The 22,312-nt window shown below is 42.5% G+C and overlaps 1 protein-coding gene across 2 annotated transcripts in view; it reads right to left on the bottom strand.

Annotated features, from left to right (window-relative positions):
* Nucleotides 1–22,312, bottom strand: part of schip1 (schwannomin interacting protein 1) — a 275,998-nt gene that overhangs the window by 9,980 nt on the left and 243,706 nt on the right. For both annotated transcript variants that reach the window (XM_085184870.1, XM_085184869.1), the window contains exons 10-12: nt 2,802–2,920; nt 899–1,016; nt 82–279 (exon numbers count right to left, since the gene is read on the bottom strand). In XM_085184870.1, the coding sequence (XP_085040996.1) occupies nt 82–279; nt 899–1,016; nt 2,802–2,920 (435 nt within the window). The remainder of the gene's footprint in view (nt 1–81; nt 280–898; nt 1,017–2,801; nt 2,921–22,312) is intronic.

The raw sequence follows: 22,312 nt of genomic DNA on the forward strand, positions 1-22,312 counted from the left end.
AAGATTGTATGAGTAACACACAAAAAAAGGAAATAAATGAATAAACAGCTAAACAGAAAGCCTCAGATTTCTGGAACTGACCAGGTCAGCCACTGGTGACTTTTTGCGGTTCTGTTTTTCAACCTCCACCTGCATCTTGGCCATGGGCTTGGCCATAGCCAGGGCCAGTTTAGCCTCTGCCTGCAGCTTCTTCTGTCGACTCAAGAAGTCCATGTCCTCCAGAGACTCCGAGTCGTCCTCTGTGGTGTCCCTGTCCGAGTAGGAAGAACTCTGTTTGGACTGCAGGGAGGAGGACGGTAGGGAGTAGGTGAAATGGGAATAGGATAATTGAAGGAGAGAGGAAACACAATTGGAAGTTAGAGGGAAAATAACGTATGGATCACACAAGAAAGAGGAAGTAATAAGGAGTTAACGCTCATGACTTCTCGGCATTTTGGTATGCAGATTTTAACACCGATGAGAGTGTCATTATGCACATGGGTGCGACACAAGGCTCAAATTTGATCTTTCTCCCTCTCGTTTTATTAAGTATGTCTCAGTGTGATAACAGGTTATCGCAGCCAGTCATCCGTGGCCTCAGCGAGCACCTACCAAATTGCTTTTCATTGGAACTGTGAACTGGTGAACAGCGCAGAAAACACGAGGACAGAAATTCATAAAGGTGCTAAACTGCCAGTTATCTCTCTGATTCATATTGAACACACTATCCCTCCCACTAATCTGCTTTCGTTCTTATCATTTCTTGATTTTCCGTTGATACAATCAAATCTTTACACTTTGCTACTTTCACATCATCGTTAATAAACATCGCGTAGTGATATCAGGATTTAAATCCTTTTTTTCTTCTCCATTTTTGAATTTTGGCACGGGCTTCGGCGGTGGACGTATCTGTGCATACCATAGGGGACAGAGGTGTGTCCAGGCTAGTCTCCGTCTTGCTGTCGTCTGCATCGCTGTCCTTATCGCTGCCGCTATCGTTGACAAAACAGATTTGTAAGTTCATCCCACTCTGCAGCCTGAAAGAGAGGCGTGAAAACACAGAGAAAAACAATATTAGCACAAAGCGGCGTTAAGTTGGTTCACTTGTTTTTTGTTTTTTTTTTGCCTGTCCCGTTTGGCTCTTTTGCCATCAGAATTATTGTCTAAAGGCGAAGAAAGATGCCCAACGGATTTTCTTTACCAAATTGACCATCCCGGCTTTGCCGTAATGGTCCATTTGATTCACCTTTTATTATTTATTTTATTTTCACTTGCTGAATACGGGACAGACTTGACTGGGGGAAAGAAAAGAGAGAAAGAAAGAGGGAAAGAAAAACAGTTGAGAAGAGGGACGGGGGAGAAGGGCAAAAAACAAAAACTAACAGAATAAGCAGAAAAAAAAATACATATATCGATCACCTGGATCACCTGTTGAGAAAGAAAAAAGAAAACAAGCAGAAGAAAACGAGAGTAACAGAATAAACAACATCACAATGATATATGGGAATATGACAGTAAATACTAAATATTAAACATTATTGTGCAGCACGTAAGATCGACACGACACAAGTTGGTTCACTTGTTAGTTGATTCTGCAGTGACTGACGCAGACTTGGAGCAACACCAAAATGAACACTGATGCACTGCTGCTCTTACAAAGAGTGCTGCGAGTGTAAGAGAGCGAACACAAACGTCGATGTGCTAAAACACAGAAATACAGGAATAAGAAAGAAGAGCCCTTCATGAGCAGAGAAAAGTGCCAGCTGAAGATAAAATTAAAGAGAGCTCTTGTTTTTAATCATCTCCCCTTTGCATCGATCCAGGTGGCCTCAGATAGGTCTGCAGCAATCTGCCTGGACCAGAGGGGGTGTATTTGTGCCATGGAGGAACAAAATGTCGCAAGGTGTAGCTCCATCCCACTGTGGATCAATAATCTGCTTAATTCAATAGAGTAATTACAAACAGAGGTGATTGATTACATAGCATAGATCCAATCAGTCCCAATAAAAATAGGACCTGAGTGGCTGGTTGGTTTTTTGAGAGAAGGAGAATCAAAACACTCTCTGAATTGCACACTAAAGTGACTTTTTGACAGCCAGGAGACGATAAACAGAAGTTCAGCAATAAACAGTGTAGGGCCTGGCTGATATATGTATATATCTATGTGGTTGGCAATATAAATCTGGCTCAGACATATTAGCATTGGTTAATATATCAGCTGACAATTAGCACTGAATAGAAAGAGATGGAAATGCCCGAGACGTGTGTCATAAGATGTAAACAGTCCTTTGGTGCTCCAATATGAAAAATTCATAAATGTACTAAGCTCCTCATTTCAGGGTTTTCTCGAGAACATCATGTTAATGTCAAACTGATGAGGGCATCTTATTTTGCACAATACTGCCCTTTGACGATTAACCACAAATAATGAGAAATCCACTTGATTCGAATCACGGGGATACGATGAGCACTGCAGTTCCAGTAAGGTACAAGTAGGAGGTTGTGTGTGTGTATGTGTGTGTGTGCTTCTGTGCATACACACAAATACGTTGGTATTTTCTTGGGAAGTGAAAAACCACAAGGTCTGACTATATGACATTACCCCACTCAGCTGCCAATGACAGTAAAGAGAACTTGATAGATATACATTTTGATTCAGCGCACTTTCACATTTAGAGAATTATGTGACCGCATAACACCCTCCACACACACACACACTTCAAAATAAAACAACAAAACGAACAAAAAAACCGCACACACACAATCAAACACTTTCCAAGTGTTAGTCACACGCTTATACGAGGAGATGTCAGCTGTGTTACCTTGAGGACAAACTGGGTTTGCCACTCTTGCTACAGCTGGTGTAGATGCCCGGCCCATCGTCGAAGAAACTGCCCAGGGCCAACTTCTGCCTGATAGACTCCCGCTCATTCTTCTGGGCCTGCAACAGTAAATTAACAGGATTTGGTTACTTTTTGTGATCTTTTTGATGACTGATATTGCAGTTTCAAAATTAGGCCAAGTGTCTTCCCCTATAGTACGCTTCATCCCGCAAGACATGCACAGATAGAAAGCAGTGCCACCCTGATCACTTTCTGACTGTGCAAACCAAAGATGCAAGCATATCTATAGCAGCATCTGTCTTAGCCAACTTTGATACAAAGCATGGTGTAGGCTGATTTACTAAAAAGCAACAACCTGTTTTTGAAATATCTTTAGAAGTTGACAGTACCAGGATTCACCAGGAGGTGGTACTGTTGATTCAGAGAACAACACTTGACATCTCAGACAACATGCAAGAGTTTATATAGGATAAACCCCTGAGAAATTACTCTAATGCACATTTCATACATAATTAAAGGTGCAAGACATTCCAAGCAACACAGTTTCAGAGTTTCTCTTGCCTTGCCTCTTCCCGTAGCTCAGGACAGCTTCAGCTCATACAAAATCGCACCAGCTACCCATCTCGCCTCTGCTGATAACAGGTGAACACAGCAGGCAGAGATGCACGCTACTAGTGACCCACTTAAGCTGTGGCGTCGCATTTTTGATGGACAAGCTCTGCAGAATTTTTGCAGGTTGTTTGATACACAGTTGCCCCAAACACTGCAGTGCTTAAACGTCCTTCTCTCAAATGGGAGTCTGGGGACCTGAAGGGAGGGAAAGGTTTACAAAACAAAGCTTTACATGATTTGAGGTTAAATCAACTATTTGGTTTGTGCACAGCAAAGCTATCCATAATGATGACATATTAACGTCTTATGGGAACCAGGGTGCTGTGCTAACATATATATCATGTAACTGCTACATTCCTGCTCTGTCTGTAGTCTCTCTCTTTCCCATATTTCTGGCCTGTACTTCTGTCTTAGAAAAGGCAAATTGGCAAAAAGGAGAGCGTAAGATTGAGGTGAGAATGTGCTAAGCAGGAAAGAGATACCTGTGGCGTTTGCCTGACTGATAGTCGCTATTCCTGTCTTTGCGAGTTTGTCCATTACTTTATCTCCTTCCTATTTTCATGCAAACCATCTTAAAAAATTCACCTTGCTCATCTTGCGTTATGTTTCCATTTACATGCTTTCTTCTTCATCTTCATCCTCAGGCCCGTCCTAACCCTCTGTTCGTCCCGCTACTCCAAATCGCACATCACACCTTCACCTCTCTCCCACTCGTTTTCTCAACTCCTTCTCTCCCACCTTTCCTCTCTCGCTGCCTTTCTCTCTCGACAATTGTGTGCAGGCGTTGGTGAGAGTGCCTTCACTGAGGACAAATTCACATATTAACATAATCCCACTCCACACAAGAGGCCGCAAGACGCTCCTTGTGCAGTGAGCACACACACACATAAACACGCGCTGGCATGTCGAGGAGCGGACCCGGCACTGCTCCCTGGAGAACACACTTGAAAGTTTCAATTCACCCCTTCAAAGGTGCAACGGCAGCCTGTGTGGCACAGTGCAGGTCAAACACGTATACTACACATCACTCATACTGACTGCAACAAAGCTGTCACTCATGTTACTCCACTGAACAGTAGCTCCAAGCAAAGGTAAGAATCAAAAGCAGCAGGCTCACTGAGCATTGGTAACTGCATGCTCCGCTCATGTGGTGAGCGCTAAGAAAAGACTAAAATGAGGGATGGGTGGGAAAGAATTCTTCACGAAGGCTCAGGGGATATTTTGGATGTTATTAATGTCACCTTAACAACAGGTAAAGACATGCTGAAGACCTTATGGGGCGTCTGTTAGCAGACTGTAGGTGGAAATAAAGATGCAGATCTATTTAACAGCTTTGTGTTTATCCAGTTTTATAATGTTTTACTATTCAGCTCAGCAGCGCAGATTTACATTTAATGTCCAGTCATCAGAGTTCAGTTTTTTTAAATACATTAGTGATGCAGAAGACAAAGCATATGCTGCAATAATGTGCAACAGGGATGCTCAAGGACACGCTGGTTACTGATGATATTCAAGAGCAGTAATTAACAGCACTGCTTATGAGTTTTACTGTTATACTCTTAAGCTGGTTCGACTCCTTTATATAATGCAAACAGCGAATACAGGAAAGGCCAGGGTTGTTTTTAATCCGAATATTTTCTCAGTCAGCCAAGAAATCCTTCAATTCATTCAAGGTTACATCTTCACATTCGTGTCGTCTGTCTGACTAACACTGCAGAACACAAAGATATCCACTTGGTAATTATATGGTATAAAACAAGAAGGAAAGAAGCAGACCAGCGCGTTTAAGAAAACAGTATCATGGGTGTAACTTTTGTGCTGAACATTGGGTGGAGGTGGGGGTGGGGTCAAGATCTCTGTCTAAACAAATAAGTAAATCTGTATAAATCTGAAATGAGTAAAGAAAATTTAACAGCTTATTAATGCAAGATAATTCTTAATTTTATTAGGGGGGTTATATTGGTTGGGTCTGATTATTGGGGGGGTCATAACCCCCCTAACCCCCCTGGAAATTACGCCCCTGGCAGGTATAGTCGTGATGCACTGTCAAAACTGATATGAAGACACACGAAACAACATTACGTTCCATAAAGAAGTGGGAAAATCTCTGCAAGTCAAACTGTAACGCTGATCTGCAGTTGGATTAAAGCTGGATTAATGTTGCTGTGTTTGTGTCCGTAAGCATAGCTCTTTGACTACACAGAGGAAAGGATTATTACAATCCAACCAACCAGAGGCTATGGAGACGCACATGCGTGTTGCTGGTGGTGATAATGTGAGGTGTGGATCTGACACTGACTACCCTGACTTATTCTCATTTCTTCGGCGAGCACCACAGCGCACTACATATTGGTTCCACATTTGTTTGCCCACATTACTGGCTGTTATATTGTTGACATCGCCCCCTGGTGACAGTAGATGACTACATCACGCAGATGTGGCTCTGCAAAGCTCTGCACCTGACACCTGCCTGACAAAACAACTTCCTGTCATTGAATAGGCGTCATCTGTTATACTGCTTGTTTGCGTTGTGCGCTTGTGTGTGCGTGCAGGTGGTAAAACAGTCATCATGAGAGATCCATAAAGCTTTTAGAAAGGTGTTGGATATGCAACTAACAAGAGGAAGTGTGAAATGGGCAGAAAAAAATGTTTTTTTCTCTTTAAATGTTAATATTTCATATTCGTTTCAGTTTCTCCTTTGACTGAAAATCAGTTTAATTACATACTTTTCAAACGCAGTTAGCGATCACATCCTGTCATAGTTTCCATATTCACTTCCACCTCTTACAGGTGTGACTTTTGAATGACAAGCAAACCTTGCGAGTCACAGGCTCCAGGCACACAAACCCTTTTCATTAGGTTTGCTATTCAAACATTCTTCCGTGCGCTTTACTCTGTAATTTTTCTGCTAAATATCCAAAGAAAGAAGAAAAACTAAAAATCCACAGAGCACAAATGAGCATTTCCACTTGACGATGACATGGAAAATTGATGGATCCATTACATTAACATTTTAATGCATGAAACGAGTAAGAGACACCGAATGAGAGATCATCCCAACTACCTCCATGAGTTCCTGGCCTGAACACTAGAGCCATCACTTTCCAAATTAGATTGGGACCAACACAATTGGACTAATTTCTGTTTTTCCTCAAAATCACCAAGCAATTTCCTCTGCTGAAAAAACCCTCATTGACAAAGGCATTTCCTCCTCTCCACTCTGCAGTACAACCATTCATCCGCAGGCCTACAGGGTGATTTGGGCCTGGCAGCGGACGACAGGGTGCTTGTTTTGAGCCTTCGAATCTTCCCTGAAAATCTATATTAGAGAAGGGAGATGAATTTAATTATCCGCACCAGCAAAGACAATCCTCCTTCTGCCTCCCACAAAATTGTTGGCTCTCGTGGCCAGAATTTTTTCAGTGGTTAAGATCTGAGACGTGTTTACATGTAAATGCGGATGTGCATGAATCAGTACAGCTGTGCTTGACTTTTCTCTGATTTCAGTCTCTTTTACTGTAACTTAAAATATGTGGTAGATAGTGTTTCTTTAAAACTTATAAACCCCTTCACTCCTTTGCGAAGGCGCTGGCTAAGGAATGTGATCAGTGCTGCATACGTTTATCTTTTTTTCATCAAGATTAACCCAAAAAGGCTGAGTGTCTGGAGACTTGGTGGACAGGTGGAGCAAGGGAAGTTAAAGTTTGGAACAGATGGGGATCGCTTTTGTTGAATTTGAGACATATGGTATTGGCTTCGGCTGAGGAGTGCTCTACAAGGTTTCTTCATCTCTTTTCACACAATTCCTTACAAAGTGGTCTCTCTTTTTCTGCACAATGGAGTCTTTTCAGTGACCCGGACCTTACTCCCTGACTGAGAACAAGAACCCACTGTTATCACACATGCACTTGCGCAAAAATGCCGTTCTTGTGAGCACAGACTTCAGGTCTTCATGTATATTATTAGTAAATGCACGACAGCGGAGCACACCTGGGCATGACTAAGTGCTTGTTTTCAGCGAAGGTGCTGTGTCGATGTGCGCGTGCGTTGCTGCGTTATGAAATTTCTGTGTGATGGTGTGAATCCAAACAGGGATGACTTCACTCACGTATATTTTCCAGGACTAACAGTGGGATGCTGCTGAACCCTCAGCTTTACAAACAGAAACAAGGCCACAAAGTCTTCTGTGTGAGCCAGTTGTTATGACTGTGCTACATACTTTCACATTTCACACAGATGTTCTTGCAGACTTAGAGTAAAACTGGATCATCCATCCATCTATGGATGGATCCAGCAGCTGGTAATCCATTATGCAGCATAGCTACTTAGAAGCATATCTAAAGCAAAATAGCACATGAGATTTTGTTTAAGTAACTCCTAAATAAATCAAAGTGAACAAAGTGTCAAATCTTCGTGGTCTTCTTGGCATACAGTTATACAATGACTTTCTGAGGATGGCACCTGCTTCAGCGCTTTACGAGGACAGCTTTACACCCCGTAGGCTAAACTGACTGACTACTGGAAGAGCCTTCCCATCTACACGGCAGTGATATTCTCATCTCAGCAGCAGACGAAGCGCACAGATTTCTCTAAATGTCTCTAAAGAGGTGTGTGTTTGTGTGTGTGTGTAAGACTGTCTTCTTTTCTCGTGCTATCTGAGACCCGTCTGTCCAGGCAGTGGAACATTCCATCCCAGATAAGAGACCTGACCTTTGACCCCCCGTATGGTTCAGCTGCAGGTCAGTGCAAGGCTGCTCCTGTCACTCAGATTGGAAGGGAACAACTCAACAAGTGGCACTGGGCTACACATGAATGTTCATGTGGGGTAAAAGAGGTGGGGGAGGGTTTTGGTGGGAGAAAGGAAAAAAAGAAGGGGGGGAGAAGAGATAAGGAGCATGAAGTGGGTTTGGACAGGACAATGGGTCCACCATGTGACACTAGAGCATTCTTTCAAGCAGAAGGGCTGAGTATTTGTAGAGCAAAGTGCAGCAGAGTTACAGAATAAAATCCTGGTTACTCATACTGTTTTGTCATAACAGTGGCCCAAATATGTAAGTGCTTCAACGCCCAAACTACATCAGCCTCGGTCTTTGAGCTGCATTCACAGCTGTGCACAAAACGCAAAAGTGGATTAAATGGAAAGTTCAGCCATTTGGAATTTTTTTTATTACTTTTCTTGCTGAAAATCAAATCAGAAGCTGAAACTCACTATCGCATCTCTGTTCAGTATGAAGGTGAGTTAGTTCACCGAGGAGACTGGGAACTAACAAAAACGATTAGTCCATTAGCTCTCTCTCAAGCAAATCCTTGAACTAGTGATGTCAGACTCACACAGTGCAGTGTTGCGTTGGACTATTTCTGAGCCAGTTGCAGTAAGAGACATTATTATATTATAAAGACATCAAAGCACTCAAAGGATCCTTGAACTGAAATCTGTGGGAAAATCCCACCAAAGATTGAGGTGGAGGTTTAACTTTCAGGGCGCATGAGCTTTTAAAACTTAATTTTGGGCCTAAATCAGGAAAACGTTTGAAGTATTTTTATCAGACTTTAAGCAGATTCTGTAGAGTTTTTTTCTCCCTGTGACCATTAAAGTTAAATTAAGGCCTCCAAATAACTTCCCAAATAAGTGCCTTTAAAGGTGTAGAAGACTTGTTCCTAGAATGACTTGGTGGAGTTATGAAGGCTTTTACTCACAGTGAGGTTAATGGGCCATCATAAAACGCACAATTTAGAGTATTCATTGAGTGATATGTTTTTATTGATTAGCATTCAAATATCTCAGTGAAGACAGAACAAAGATTTACCACAAAGCAAGAAAGCATGAGACAAGGCTAATCAAAAGGTATTGGCTGAAGCATTTGCTTATTACGCCAACCCTTTTAACAAAAGATCTTTTAGCATGCAGCTCCTGTACACAGGGCTCGAAGCAAATAATAAAATTCAATTCAATTCAATTCAATTTCATTTATATAGCGCCAAATCACAACAAATGTCGCCTCAAGGCGCTTCATAGATACAGAGAAAATTGGATTGGATTAAACAAATAAAACATTTTATACTGATTATAAATAAATGACAGATGCCTGCATTAGGAACTGAGTTAACCCCGAACTCTGTAGTAGCGCTTTTACACTTTGCATTAAGTTTAAACTTCTATTTTTGTCACAAAACAGAGCAAAAGGATGTTCAGTGGTTTAAGTTGGCAGACACGAAGTAGAAGAAACCTCCAACATAACCACGGGGATGGAAATTACCTAAAATAATCCTGCTGATGTCACACACTTTCAAATCGTGCGATTAATGATCAAAATTTGATGCCATACTTTCTTTTACCTCTTTATAATCATCACTGAGGTAGAGACTGGAGGCTTGCCTGATGACATCATCCACCCCTCCACATACATCCGTTTTATCCAGTGCCTCCCTCATCCTTCTCTCCTTCTCCGTTTTCCTGTCTTTTCCCTTCTACGTCCCAGTCAGTAGGTTGTAGTCCACACTGACTCCTGAGCTTTAGTCCAGTCAAAATGCATCATAATCCCAGTCAACCGACCCCTATCTACTCCTCTACTGGTGTCTTCTCCTCGTCTTACCCTAACATGTTGTGACGCTGTTTCTCTTCCCCTGCACTCTCTGAATACTCTGCACGCTCGGTCTATAGGTTCATTCGGCCTCTCCCACAGGACTGAAAAAGCATAGTTGTCAGAGGTAAAGCCCCTTTAGACCCTCCCTACCTTCCACCCTCTGGCCAGGGCAGCCTCTCACAGCTCAGGACAGGAAAGAGAGAGAGAGAGCGAGGAGAGAAACTCAGACGGGTGTTTGTTTCATCTTCATGCCCTGACACGAGGACAGCAGCTGCTCACCACCAGTTTGAAAAGAGACACCTCAGCGATGGGACAGGGATATCCGCAGTATGTGTGTGTAGGGAACTGTGCTCGCCCATGTGTGTTTTTGATGGTTTTTGTTGTGTCTAAAAGCCCTCCTGGGCGTCATCTCTCGCTCTTTATATTTCTTCCCAGTCTGTCCCACCGAGGATTTCTGCGTATGATAAAACTTTGCAAATCAGACTATACACTGAAGGTGAATGAATGTTTAAGAGTGAGCATATGTAACAGAGAAGGTGGTGTACTCCCTTCCTGCTAAGGTAAAAATAGTGCCTGGTCCAGACTCCAAAGCCAGCAAACCCCACAGCCCCGGCCAGCTAAATAAACCCTGACAGAGCACAATAGACCATTAGTCTGGCACACAAGCACACACACAGTCACTCACTCACTCGTACACACAGAGATTGCTTGTGCCTTGTATCGGTGACTTACAATTTCAATCTGAGCTCTCCACGGTGTGTAATGATCTCATCTTTGTGAGACGTTATTGACCCGTGACTCATATATTTGTCATAGCCGCCCAGACAGAAAATTATATCCAGATATGGCTGCAGCTTCACACTGCAGGGAACATGACTTCACACAAACACACGCAGTCACACACACACCGTCAGCTGGTTACACAGAAAAATGGCCGGTACGACGAGAACTTAGAGTGACAAATCTGATACTCACTTATATTTTTACTTCATAATGACAAAAGCCAGCACATCTCCGACAGATTACAACTGATGTTATTGTTTTTACTCCTTCCTGTTAAATTGTATTCAGGCACAATCAGTGTTGGTCAAGTTACTTGAAAAAAGTAATCAGTAATTAATTACTGATTACTTCCCCAAAAAAGTAATCCCGTTACTTTACTGATTACTTATTTTCAAAAGTAATTAATTACTTAGTTACTTAGTTAGTTTTTAAAAACATGATTTACAACCTGAATAGGTGATAAAGTGATAGATCTTTCAGCCCAATTCTACTTTTTCTACATAATCCATCATACAAAATGTAATCAAATGGAAAAGTCTCTTTTTAAAACTTGTTTTATTAGTTTTAATCTTTTAACTTTATGCATCAAGCAAAAATTTAATTATATGCAACATTCTCTGACTGGAAGAAATTAGTTTAACATTTAAACCTATTTTCTGCACATTCCAGCACATAATATATATATATATATTTTTTTTTCTTTTTTTGTGTTTACACTCACTCTTTCAGATGCAAGTAAAACACAGCAGAAAATAAATAAAGTCAAAGACTAGCGGTCCTTTTGCTCTATTTTCACCTGTAAAGCAGGAGTGGGGTAGGCGGAGGTTTATCCTGGTGCAGGTGTGCCGCAGCGGTCAGTGGAAGGATACGGCAGTTTCTCTGTGAGTTTCCCATTACGTCGTAGCTACTCGGTGCTTGTTTGGAAGTTTAGGGTTTTTTTCGCTGTAAAAAGAAGTTTTCTTCCCACGCACAACGGACACTAATGTTTTTGTCACTTTTTATGGAATCAAACTCAAAGTAAGGTCAGTACTTCCACGCTTTAAACGCTGCACGCTCATACTCTCTCTGCACTCGATATATGATCCATTGTTGATCTGCACACAGCTGTTGTCACGAACGTCGCACTCGCTTACGTCACTGTCATGAGACATTCTCGCAAGAAAATCACGGTTTTAGTAACGCAGTAACGCAGCGTTCTTACAGGAAAGTAACGGTAATCTAATTACCGTTTTTGCAATAGTAATCCCTTTACTCGTTACTTGAAAAAAGTAATCGGATTACAGTAACGCGTTACTCTCTGGGCACAATGCATTCAATACACAGTTGTGTTTTTCAGGTTTGTTTTATTTTTTTTAATGGAAAACAAGATACATCAAACTTTGTATTTCCAAAGGTGGAAATCTGAAATATCCCAGAAGTGAAAAGTATTTTACACACGCAATGTTACCTTGTAACATGTGTGCTGCTTCTCGTATACCCTATAAGGCCTTCCCAGGCCACGAGGATCATTTCCAGTAGTTAGTGTACTAGATGAGAAATAAGATAACTTGGATAAATTTCCAGCCTTATTGAAGTTTGAGGGTGTTAGCTAGCTAGAGGGTGTATCAAACGGCATTAGTGACCATGCAGGATCCAGTGCCATCCTTAGTTAGCTTCAGAATCTGTATGAAATGAGGGTCATCTCAAGGGCACAATTGCCCGGGACCCTCAGCAGTAGGGATGGGTATTGATAAGATTTTCACGATTCCGATTCCATTTTCAATTCTGTTTAACGATTCGATTCTTTATCGATTCTCTTATCGATTTTTTTTTTTTTTAAAAAGGAGAACACTAAGGTCAATTAGCTTAGATCTTTGTTTTATATCTTCTCTTTGAACAAGATAGAAATTTAGGAGTAACATGGCCTTACAAACCCAACAGTGAGATCTTAACAGATCCAACCTACGGCTCTTCAATGGGGTGTCACAGGGTCCCCAGGAAAAAAAATTGTGAATGTAAAATAATAAAATAAATATTCTTCTGTAGCAATTACACAAGAATATCCAATAATGTCCCTGCCTACAATTAAACACATTCACTTACCGAAAATCGGGGGCATCTGCTGTGGCAAATGGGTGCAAGGCTTTGACCACAAACTTAGTCACAGCTCGGTGACATTCGTCTATCCTGGCCTGAAAGGAGACGCTACCAGTAGACTGTAGCAAGAACTGCCAGCATCTGAGCCAGACTCTGTCTGTCTCTCTCATCATGGTCATCTAAATGCACAGTAATGGCAGGTTTTGTAATAAGGCAGATCGCGCTAACATAATATGCACTGTTAGTTGATTATTTACCTGCCGTATTAACAGGAGAGGACGTGCAAACGTTACCGCTGCTGCTGGGTTGAGATTCACGAGTCCGGAGCGGAATTAAAAACACGACATTCATTTAAGGTCATCGCGTGTTTTGTAAGCAAATGCTTTTGCATATTCGTAGTGTTTCCTCCCTTAAATGAAATATCTACTTTGCAAGTATTGCAAGTTGCCCTGTTGTCATCTGTTCTCGTAAAGTATAACCAAACTTTTTAGCGTTTGAGCCGCCATGTTTCCTGCCAGGTAAGCGACGCTCCGCAACGTGGCGACGTCATTCGGGGCGACTGGAATCGATAAGGGAATCGTTTGCAAAAATGGCAAACGATTCCAAGGAATTGAAACAGTGGGAACCGGTTCTCAACAAGAACCGGTTTTCGATACCCATCCCTACTCAGCAGGTTGGGGTGAAGAACATAATGACCATTTGCTCCATCTGATATTGTAATTTGAACCTTTTTCCTCACAATTCAAGGTAACTTTTTGTTTTGTTTACTGTATTTCATGTTTTTTGTGTACTGGATTATATGTACTCTAACCTTTCAAACATTCTTTGTAATTCATGTGGGATAACATCTTAAGATATTCACGATATATTTGCAGCAGTATTTTAAAATCATTATTACGTATTAGGAACAACAACTGAAACAATGGTAGCCTTGTATAATTAGACAAGCTAACCCTGATCTCAAACAGAGTAGACATGAAAGTTAAATAGAGTTTTTTTTTTGAAGCATTAAACCACCGCCTACAGGTGGCTTCAGACGATGTATCTCGCTAAACAGTGAGGGATCTAAATGAAAGACGAGGATATCAGATAAGAAATAAAATACCCAGCCAAGGACAAAGGGGTACACGAGGATTGCGAGGAGAAGACGAGAGGGAAGAGAATGCCAAGTGGTACTGATGAACATGAGTCGCATTCATCTGTTTCTCTGCTCAGAGTGAGAGAGCGCAGATGAGAATAACACGAGAAAAAATATCAAAGAGGGAGACAGTTGGGGAATAATGCAATTGGATGATAACATCAAAGAGCTTTTGAACACACACACACACACACACACACACACACACACACACACACACACACACACACACACACACACACACACACAGAAGGGTTAAGTGGAGAAAATAGGAAGTGGATTTGATTCAGTGTTGATCCCTGTGGATTATGGGCAGAGTACAGCGAATTGTCTGGCTGGCTCCTGAATCCACCCACACTGGGGTGCTGCTGGGGACAATACATGCAACACACACATACATGCGCAGGCTGATAAAGCCAGTGGTAGCCGTCAGCGAGAGCGGCCTGTTTGGAGTTAGAGGGTGGGGCAGAGTTTGCCCCGCTGGATCTCGACTTCATTACTGAGGCTGACTTCATCGTGAAGGTGAAGTCACCGCTGATTCGAGTGTGAGAGGAGGCGGGGAGGAATTGGTTACCTGGTCTACCTAGGCAAAGGAGGCAAACAAACGCACATCCACTCACTAGTGCAAACATTCCCTACTGACAGTTCAAAGGCAAAGTGGGTACCTTAAGCTACATTTGAGACACACACACGAGCCTGCACACATGCAAGTTAGTTCTTCTAGTATAGGTGATGACTTGACTTTATGGTCAGCTGAGAGAGCGAGTATGAAAGACAGAGAGACACATATGCACACAGAAAGGCTTATTGTTCCAAGTGAACAGAGGGTGACTGTGGGAGAGGGTTCCTGGCACCTCCTGTACGCCTGGGATCCAAGGCCAGTGGCGCTATGTGTGTTTCTGTACTTGTATAGCTATCTTTGTGAGGACCAATACAGAATTGAGAACTTAGGGGTGAGGACACTTGCAGGAAGTGAGGACAGTCTGGTTGCTCGTCATTTTCTGACACACTTCACAAGGTGCGTTGAAGGGGGAAGACCTGGCTTTAGGATAAAGGTTTAGCTTTAGGAAATACATAATATCCCAATGTCCTCACAAAGATAAGAGTAACAAACGCATGCGTGTGCACATGCTGTACAATCACATCTTTACTGTTTATCATCTTTCTAATATCTGTCATTATCATACCAGTTTTACTGACAGGTTTGAAAGTAACCCCACATAAACTCATCTGATCTTATTTTGGAAAGAGGAGGAAAAGAACGGGGTCTGCTACCATAGCAACGTGGTAAGAATTTCTCCATGGCGATGCCCTGTGTTCCAAACAAATTGGGCTGTGAAAGGAACACAGGGCAGCCCATCGGGAAGTCTGCAAAACTCACACTGAGGCATGCTTTTGAGGGAGCTCCAATTCTGGTAAATTGCACAATATTAAACATACTGTTCGAGTGATGTTAAGGAACTCGAAACTCATGCAATCCCAGGCACATACATCATGATGCAATGCAATTAATCCAAAAATGATACTGTCTGGGTGTCTTTTAGGGAAAGAAATGCTCTTATTTCCCCTTCCTGTCCATATAGTCAAGGGAATATGAGTTATGAGTTTTGTATGATATGCACAAAAGTTTTTAGTATTTTTTTAAATATAATTTCATAACATTTCCCTTTTATGTGTCGGCTCTGTCCAATGTTTAGTGTGGCCTACAGTATAACCTGCCAAATCAGGGGTGTATTTAGGTCAGCCAGATAAATCGAAAGGTATTTCAAGGGCCACATGCAACCTAATTTGATCTCAAGTGGGCCACACAAGTAAAACCTCCACACGGGCTACAAAGAAAAGGTCTGAAAACGTCCACATCCGAAAATCCAAAACACATGATGAAGAGCTCGACACGTCTTAGGAAAAACAAATGTGGTTTTGAACTATCAGTGTCAGTTTTTCCACATTACAAAGAAACACTGCACTTGTGAATCAAATAAATATATCAGGACCACATCTTGGCTTGGGTAATTACGACATTACCCCATGGGGGATGTTTGTCAGCAAAAGGCTTTAAAACCGACAATGACTCAGACCTCTGCTTTGCACCAAAATGCATCGAAAGTCCAAAAGTTAAGCCTTATTTTCTGCAGTTTGCACAATTTTCAAAGCCAAACTGTGAGCTGGACTTAGGGCCAGTACTGCTAAAGGACTGATTAAAAAATAAATCAGAAACAGGCCCAACAAGCAACATGAGCACTGGCAAGAAGTTGTACAGCATCACATGCTTGTGCATTAAATTTGAAAAGCAAAATGAAAAGGAAATAAGTTTAAATACATATGTTTATCTCTGTGTAAACTTATGCCTTTCACTTACATTACACAAACATAATGTATTAAGGTCTATGGCCTAGTGAACTATGGAAAACAATATTGACAGTAATTCCATAGATTTTTGCTTATTGCACCAACTTATCGATTGGTTCTGTCAGGCTGGAATGATCTACCAGTGCGATCTACTTTACTGTACTCTCATTTATAATTCATTAGGCCACACCTCATATACAGTTACACTTGAACTCTCTCCATCGTTTTCCAGTCAAGCTTGGAAAACTGCATGAGCTCATGTAGCCCCAACATAAATATACAACAATCTTCGCACATACATATGTACATACAAATACTACGCGTGGGAGTACTCAGCATTCAGTGAGAGTGCCCCCCCACACACACACACACCTCCAGGCCTTGGCAAGCTGACAATATTCCTCCAGCCCAGGATGACATACTGTGCCCAAGCTGATAAATCTCCCCATCACCCTTCACCCTGCTGGTTATTGCTGCTGCTGCTGACAGCAATACGGCGCTGCGAGATTTATAGATTTACACGAGAATCTGAAAACAGGGCGGTATACCGAGACCTCAGACTCGAGTAAACACACAGAGGGTCTGCGTGAGCTTTTAGCTCACTTAAACACTTAATGAAATGAAGTGCAGCACAGAGATAAAGGAGATCTAGCAGATGATTGGTTATTAAAGAGACAATGTTTTCCTCTCTTTGGACTTTAAACTAACTAGAACCTTAATCGATTGATGGCTTCAGATGACTGCGGGTTAAATGGCTGCTTTTCTTGATCTCCCAGGGTCAGCCTGCCTCCTAATTGGCTAATGGTTTCAGACATTAAGTGGGAGCTTGCCTGATATGGTATGTGGGGAATAGAAAGGGAAGAAAAGAGGATTTAAACTGCTAACCTCCAAACACAGAGGACCACACCTTATTTAAAGCAGGACAAAACACCGATGCTGATCTTAAAAAAGAGATGGCCACACTGACCTCTCTCTATTTTCCACTTTACAATTTTATGTCACATCACACCCCTCACTCTTTCCTTCTCTTCAATCCTGTCTCGCCATTGCCCTTTGCTACTTACCATCCCTCTCTGTGTGTGTGTGTGTGTTATTCTGTGTGTGTGAGGGGCGCTGTCTGCCTGCTGGTTGCCAGGTTACCAGTCTAATTGAGAGGCCTCTAGAGAGTAGCTGTTATCAGAAGAGCTTGAACCTCTTCTTCCGCTTACCGCTCGAATTCTTTCTCTTATTTTCTCCATCTCGCTCTTTTCCAGTATTTTTGCCACATTAAAGCCATCTCTGCTTTTAACTTTTTTTAACATCTCCTTAATTTTCCCTTCCTCTTTACTGGAGATGATTCTGATTATTTTTTCATGTGTATTATCTATTATAGTTGCCTTGAAAGACTGCTCGTCATTGCTGTCTGCACACTTCTTATTGGACTTTGCTCAGCCAGAGGTGTCAATTTTCTTACTGTTTCATCTCTGCCTTTCATCTGTCATCTCCACTATGCCTTTGGCATCTCTGGTTATCTTGTGCTCTTTCCTTCATTCCTGCCATTTCTCAGTCATTCCATCGAGCCTTTATCTGCCACAAACATGGCAGGAAATCCTTATCCCATTACACAACTGCTCCCTAACCCAACACGAGCGCAAATCCACCCTCCTGACACGCAAATACTGATATGTGGAGGACGCGTAGGGAATAATACAAATATTATATCTTTTTAAGGGCAGTTTATTGATTCCATAAGATAATCTTAAGAATACAGGAGCACTTGCATGAAACAGTCAAGAGATCAGACTGCACAAATGTGGATAATTGTAGAGACTTGAGCATTTGGGAACTGTTAATAACCCGCTTGGGAGTACGCTTGATCAACTCAGCTGAAGGTTTCATGCAAGTGAATTTGAGCTAAATGCAAAATGTTGCGGTTAAAGGACAGAATATGGAGTTTTCATCTTGAAGTTCCATATTACATGTTGATGAAAGACTTTAAGTACACCCACAAGGCCCGTCCATCTCTCTGGGACTCTCTACACTTGTTTCTTCTCATCAAAGAAGCTCCATCTTTTCCTTCCTCGCAGCCTCCCCCGGCATATCCCCTCATTTCTTGTGCCTTTCATCTACCTCTCTGCTTGTTTCCACTCTCCATCTTCGCTGCATTGCAGATTTTCTTCCTGAGAAGAGCTGGTTATAGAAAACCGGATGCACAGCTGTGATGTGATGCTTGCCTTTAATCACAGATGCTTCATTTCTCCCAATTCTTAGTTAGATAAAGTGGGACACTGCTGTCACATGTCCCACCAGGGTCACCCACACGGCCATAAACATGAATCCACACACAAGCACACCCTCCAAGCATTTAAATTCCATTTATCACGATGTTTTCTGCACCTATATGAATCTCACAGCTTTGAAAATCCTTTACATCGGCTAGTTGTGAGAATATAAACTTGCAGTTCCATGCAAAACTCATGCTTCCATGTTATGGGGGTTGTATGACGAGGAGGTGGATGGGAGTTAGGACATTATTCCCTGGAGTCAAGTTCTCTCTTAGCAACCAGACAGCCATCAGATTCACAACACAATCACGTAACTGCAAAAGACAGAGCAACACTCCCACACAGGTTGACGCACAAGTCCTGCACATGTGTGCTGAGTGTCCTATTTTCAAATGTGACATTTAAAGCTTCACTGAAGGGAAAAACTTACGATTTATAAAACGCTACACGTAACAAAATAAAAGGAATCATCATCAATTTGCGCCTGTAAGGCTGCCAGCTGAAGCACAGCAATGTTTGTTGTGTCATTTTGGTCAGACAAATACCTGGTACGAACAGTTTTCCTGGTGGACCATCCTTCACAGCATCCTAGAGCGGAGCTGCCTGAGCTGGGGGAACAGGAGCGGGACTGGGATAAGATTCCCAGCCCTGCAGTGGTATTCCAACGGAGAAGAGAGGAGAGCTCCCACTCAGCGTTTGATCCAAACTCAGAAAAATCTGCCGCTACCACTGCTTGCCTCTCGTTGTCAGTCAGTTCAGTCTTCACCCTGTGCTTTTCGGTCTCTTTATGCTTGTTTTCTGCTCTGTCTGTTTGTTAACAGAAAAGGGCAGGGTCTGATCGCTGCTTCCCCAAAGCTGAAAGAGGGAGGGGAGTGAGAGGCTGGAGGAGGGGTGTGAGAATAAGAGAGGGAGGGAAAGACGCTGTGAAAAGCAGAGTACACTCCCGCTCGCCTTTCTCTGTCTGCTTTGGCCTGAAAAGGGGGAGGAGCTGTGGGGCTGAATGTATGCCCAGTGGGGAGAGGGGATTGTGGAAAAGGGATGAGGGAGGGTGCGGGTGGTGTGGGTCCGGGCCAGGCTGTCATTCAGCTGTTTTATATAAAGTCATACCAGACACGGAAAGCGGACCAAAGACAAGGGCAGTGGAGAGACTTTCATTCCTTAACCTTTATCTTAATCTCCATGTGTGTTGCACAAAGTGGCACTGAATAAAAGCTCAACCTGAAATGTGTTGTAATCAGAAAGTATGCGAAAGCTGAAAGTATCAAAAGGTGGCACTGAATGTTTGAAAAGACACAAATCATTCACTTATTTAGTTATTCCCGCCCAAACATTCCTTATTTAAAGTGAAGCAGTGTGTCTCTCGCTTAATTTACGTGCACGTTTTTGTGACTTTTGCCTTCAGCTTCCCTTCATTGTCATTCTCTCCCTCGTTGTAAGATTATAATCCCACAGTGGCAGATGGCTGGTCTATAATCCACATGCAGGTCAACCTCCTCAGATAATCTCTACCTTCTCTATCTTCCCCCCCATTGCACTGGCATCTACCCATAACCTTTATATCTCCATCTATTTATTTTTAATTCCAGTGAGATGGATGTGTTCTTCTCTTTACTGTAACCCCACTCTTTTTTTTTTACTTTAAAATGACTGCACAAACACTCTAAAATAGTCATTTTAAGCTTTCAACTACACAAACCAGCATACTGAAGCTACAGAACTGTTTGGACTCTACGGTAAGTATCTGCTTTCTTCCATTATAAACATTCCCATCAGAGGAAGTGGAAAAACTTCCAACAGCGGTTTGGAGGATGTGAGATCCTCATGCCGTTGCAACATGCATCTGTTTCAAGTTTCATGTTTGTCTTTTGTGGCAAGGTAGCTAGCCACACACTAACCCTGTTATCTCATCCGTCCACCAGGCCAAATCTCTCTATCCGATATTGATCTTTGTTGGGTGACGCTGCTTTTCCGATAAGAGCACTCTTGGGTTTAATGACCTGGATATGGATCGATGAGCTCCCTGCTCTGATCTCGCTGCTCAAGCCTGCGCATCATTGGCTCTGGGTTAGCTTTCTGCACGGTGCCCAGCTGGGGAGGGCTGGAAGAGCGCCCATACTGTGACACTCACCGATGATATAATTATCTTCGTATGATAAACCCGTTTTTTTCTCATAGAATACCAAATGGGCCTCATAAAAGCACTTTTAAGCTTACAAGCATACATTAAACAAGCTCGAAGTGGCTAAATATGAAGAGGGTCAGGACATCCCAAATTATAGTGTATAGTACAACTTCCAGATGTGCATTAGAGTGGAAAAAAAGATAAAGAAATGTGCTCAATGTGCAGCTGTAATGAAACCCAAATGGTTTTTGGTGTGCATTTGGGCATAAACGTATTTATTTGTGCTCTTAGGCTGGCAATTATAACAGTCTGTGTGGAGACTGGCTTGCTTTTTGGAGTCAGCTTTAAAGTACAATGTTCAGCACGCAGATTCATTTTTCAGCCCTAGAATAGGTTGCAGCTTGATCAGAACTTTATAAAAACTGAACAGCTATTGTAGGTTTGCGTTGGTAGTTACTTTCTGCCCTGTAGCAATAAATAAATAAATATATAAAGAAATAAAAATAAAAATCAGTAAAATATATTTAAATTCAGAAGAATTGTTTTGAACCAATGGGTGGATGGATGGATGGATGGATACATGGGTGGATGGATGGATGGGTGGATGGATGGATGGATGGATGGGTGGATGGATGGATGGATACATGGGTGGATGGATGGATGGGTGGATGGATACATGGGTGGATGGATGGATGGATGGATGGATGGATACATACATGGGTGGATGGATGGATGGATACATGGGTGGATGGATACATGGGTGGATGGATGGATGGGTGGATGGATGGATGGGTGGATGGATACATGGGTAGATGGATGGATGGATGGATGGATGGATGGATACATGGGTGGATGGATGGATGGATGGGTGGATGGATGGATGGATGGATGGATGGATACATGGGTGGATGGATGGATGGGTGGATGGATACATGGGTGGATGGATGGATGGGTGGATGGATACATGGGTGGATGGATGATGGATGGATGGATGGATACATACATGGGTGGATGGATGGATGGATGGATACATGGGTGGATGGATGGATGGATACATGGGTGGATGGATACATGGGTGGATGGATGGATGGGTGGATGGATGGATGGATACATGGGTGGATGGATGGATGGGTGGATGGATACATGGGTGGATGGATGGATGGATGGATGGATACATGGGTGGATGGGTGGATGGATGGATGGATGGATGGATGGGTGGATGGATACATGGGTGGATGGATGGATGGATACATGGGTGGATGGATGGATGGATGGATGGATGGATACATGGGTGGATGGATGGATGGGTGGATGGATACATGGGTGGATGGATGGATGGATAATTGGGTGGATGGATGGATGGATAATTGGGTGGATGGATACATGGGTGGATGGATGGATGGATACATGGGTGGATGGATACATGGGTGGATGGATGGATGGATGGATACATGGGTGGATGGATGATGCTCCCATGACGCTTGTCAGAATTTGAACTTCTCGCTCACCGACTTTTGTATAACATATTCATTTTAAGTGAAACCATGAGTGCGAGCCTATGT

Source organism: Neolamprologus multifasciatus, chromosome 14, assembly GCF_963576455.1.
Source record: "Neolamprologus multifasciatus chromosome 14, fNeoMul1.2, whole genome shotgun sequence".
In the NCBI taxonomy this organism is placed as follows: domain Eukaryota; kingdom Metazoa; phylum Chordata; class Actinopteri; order Cichliformes; family Cichlidae; genus Neolamprologus; species Neolamprologus multifasciatus.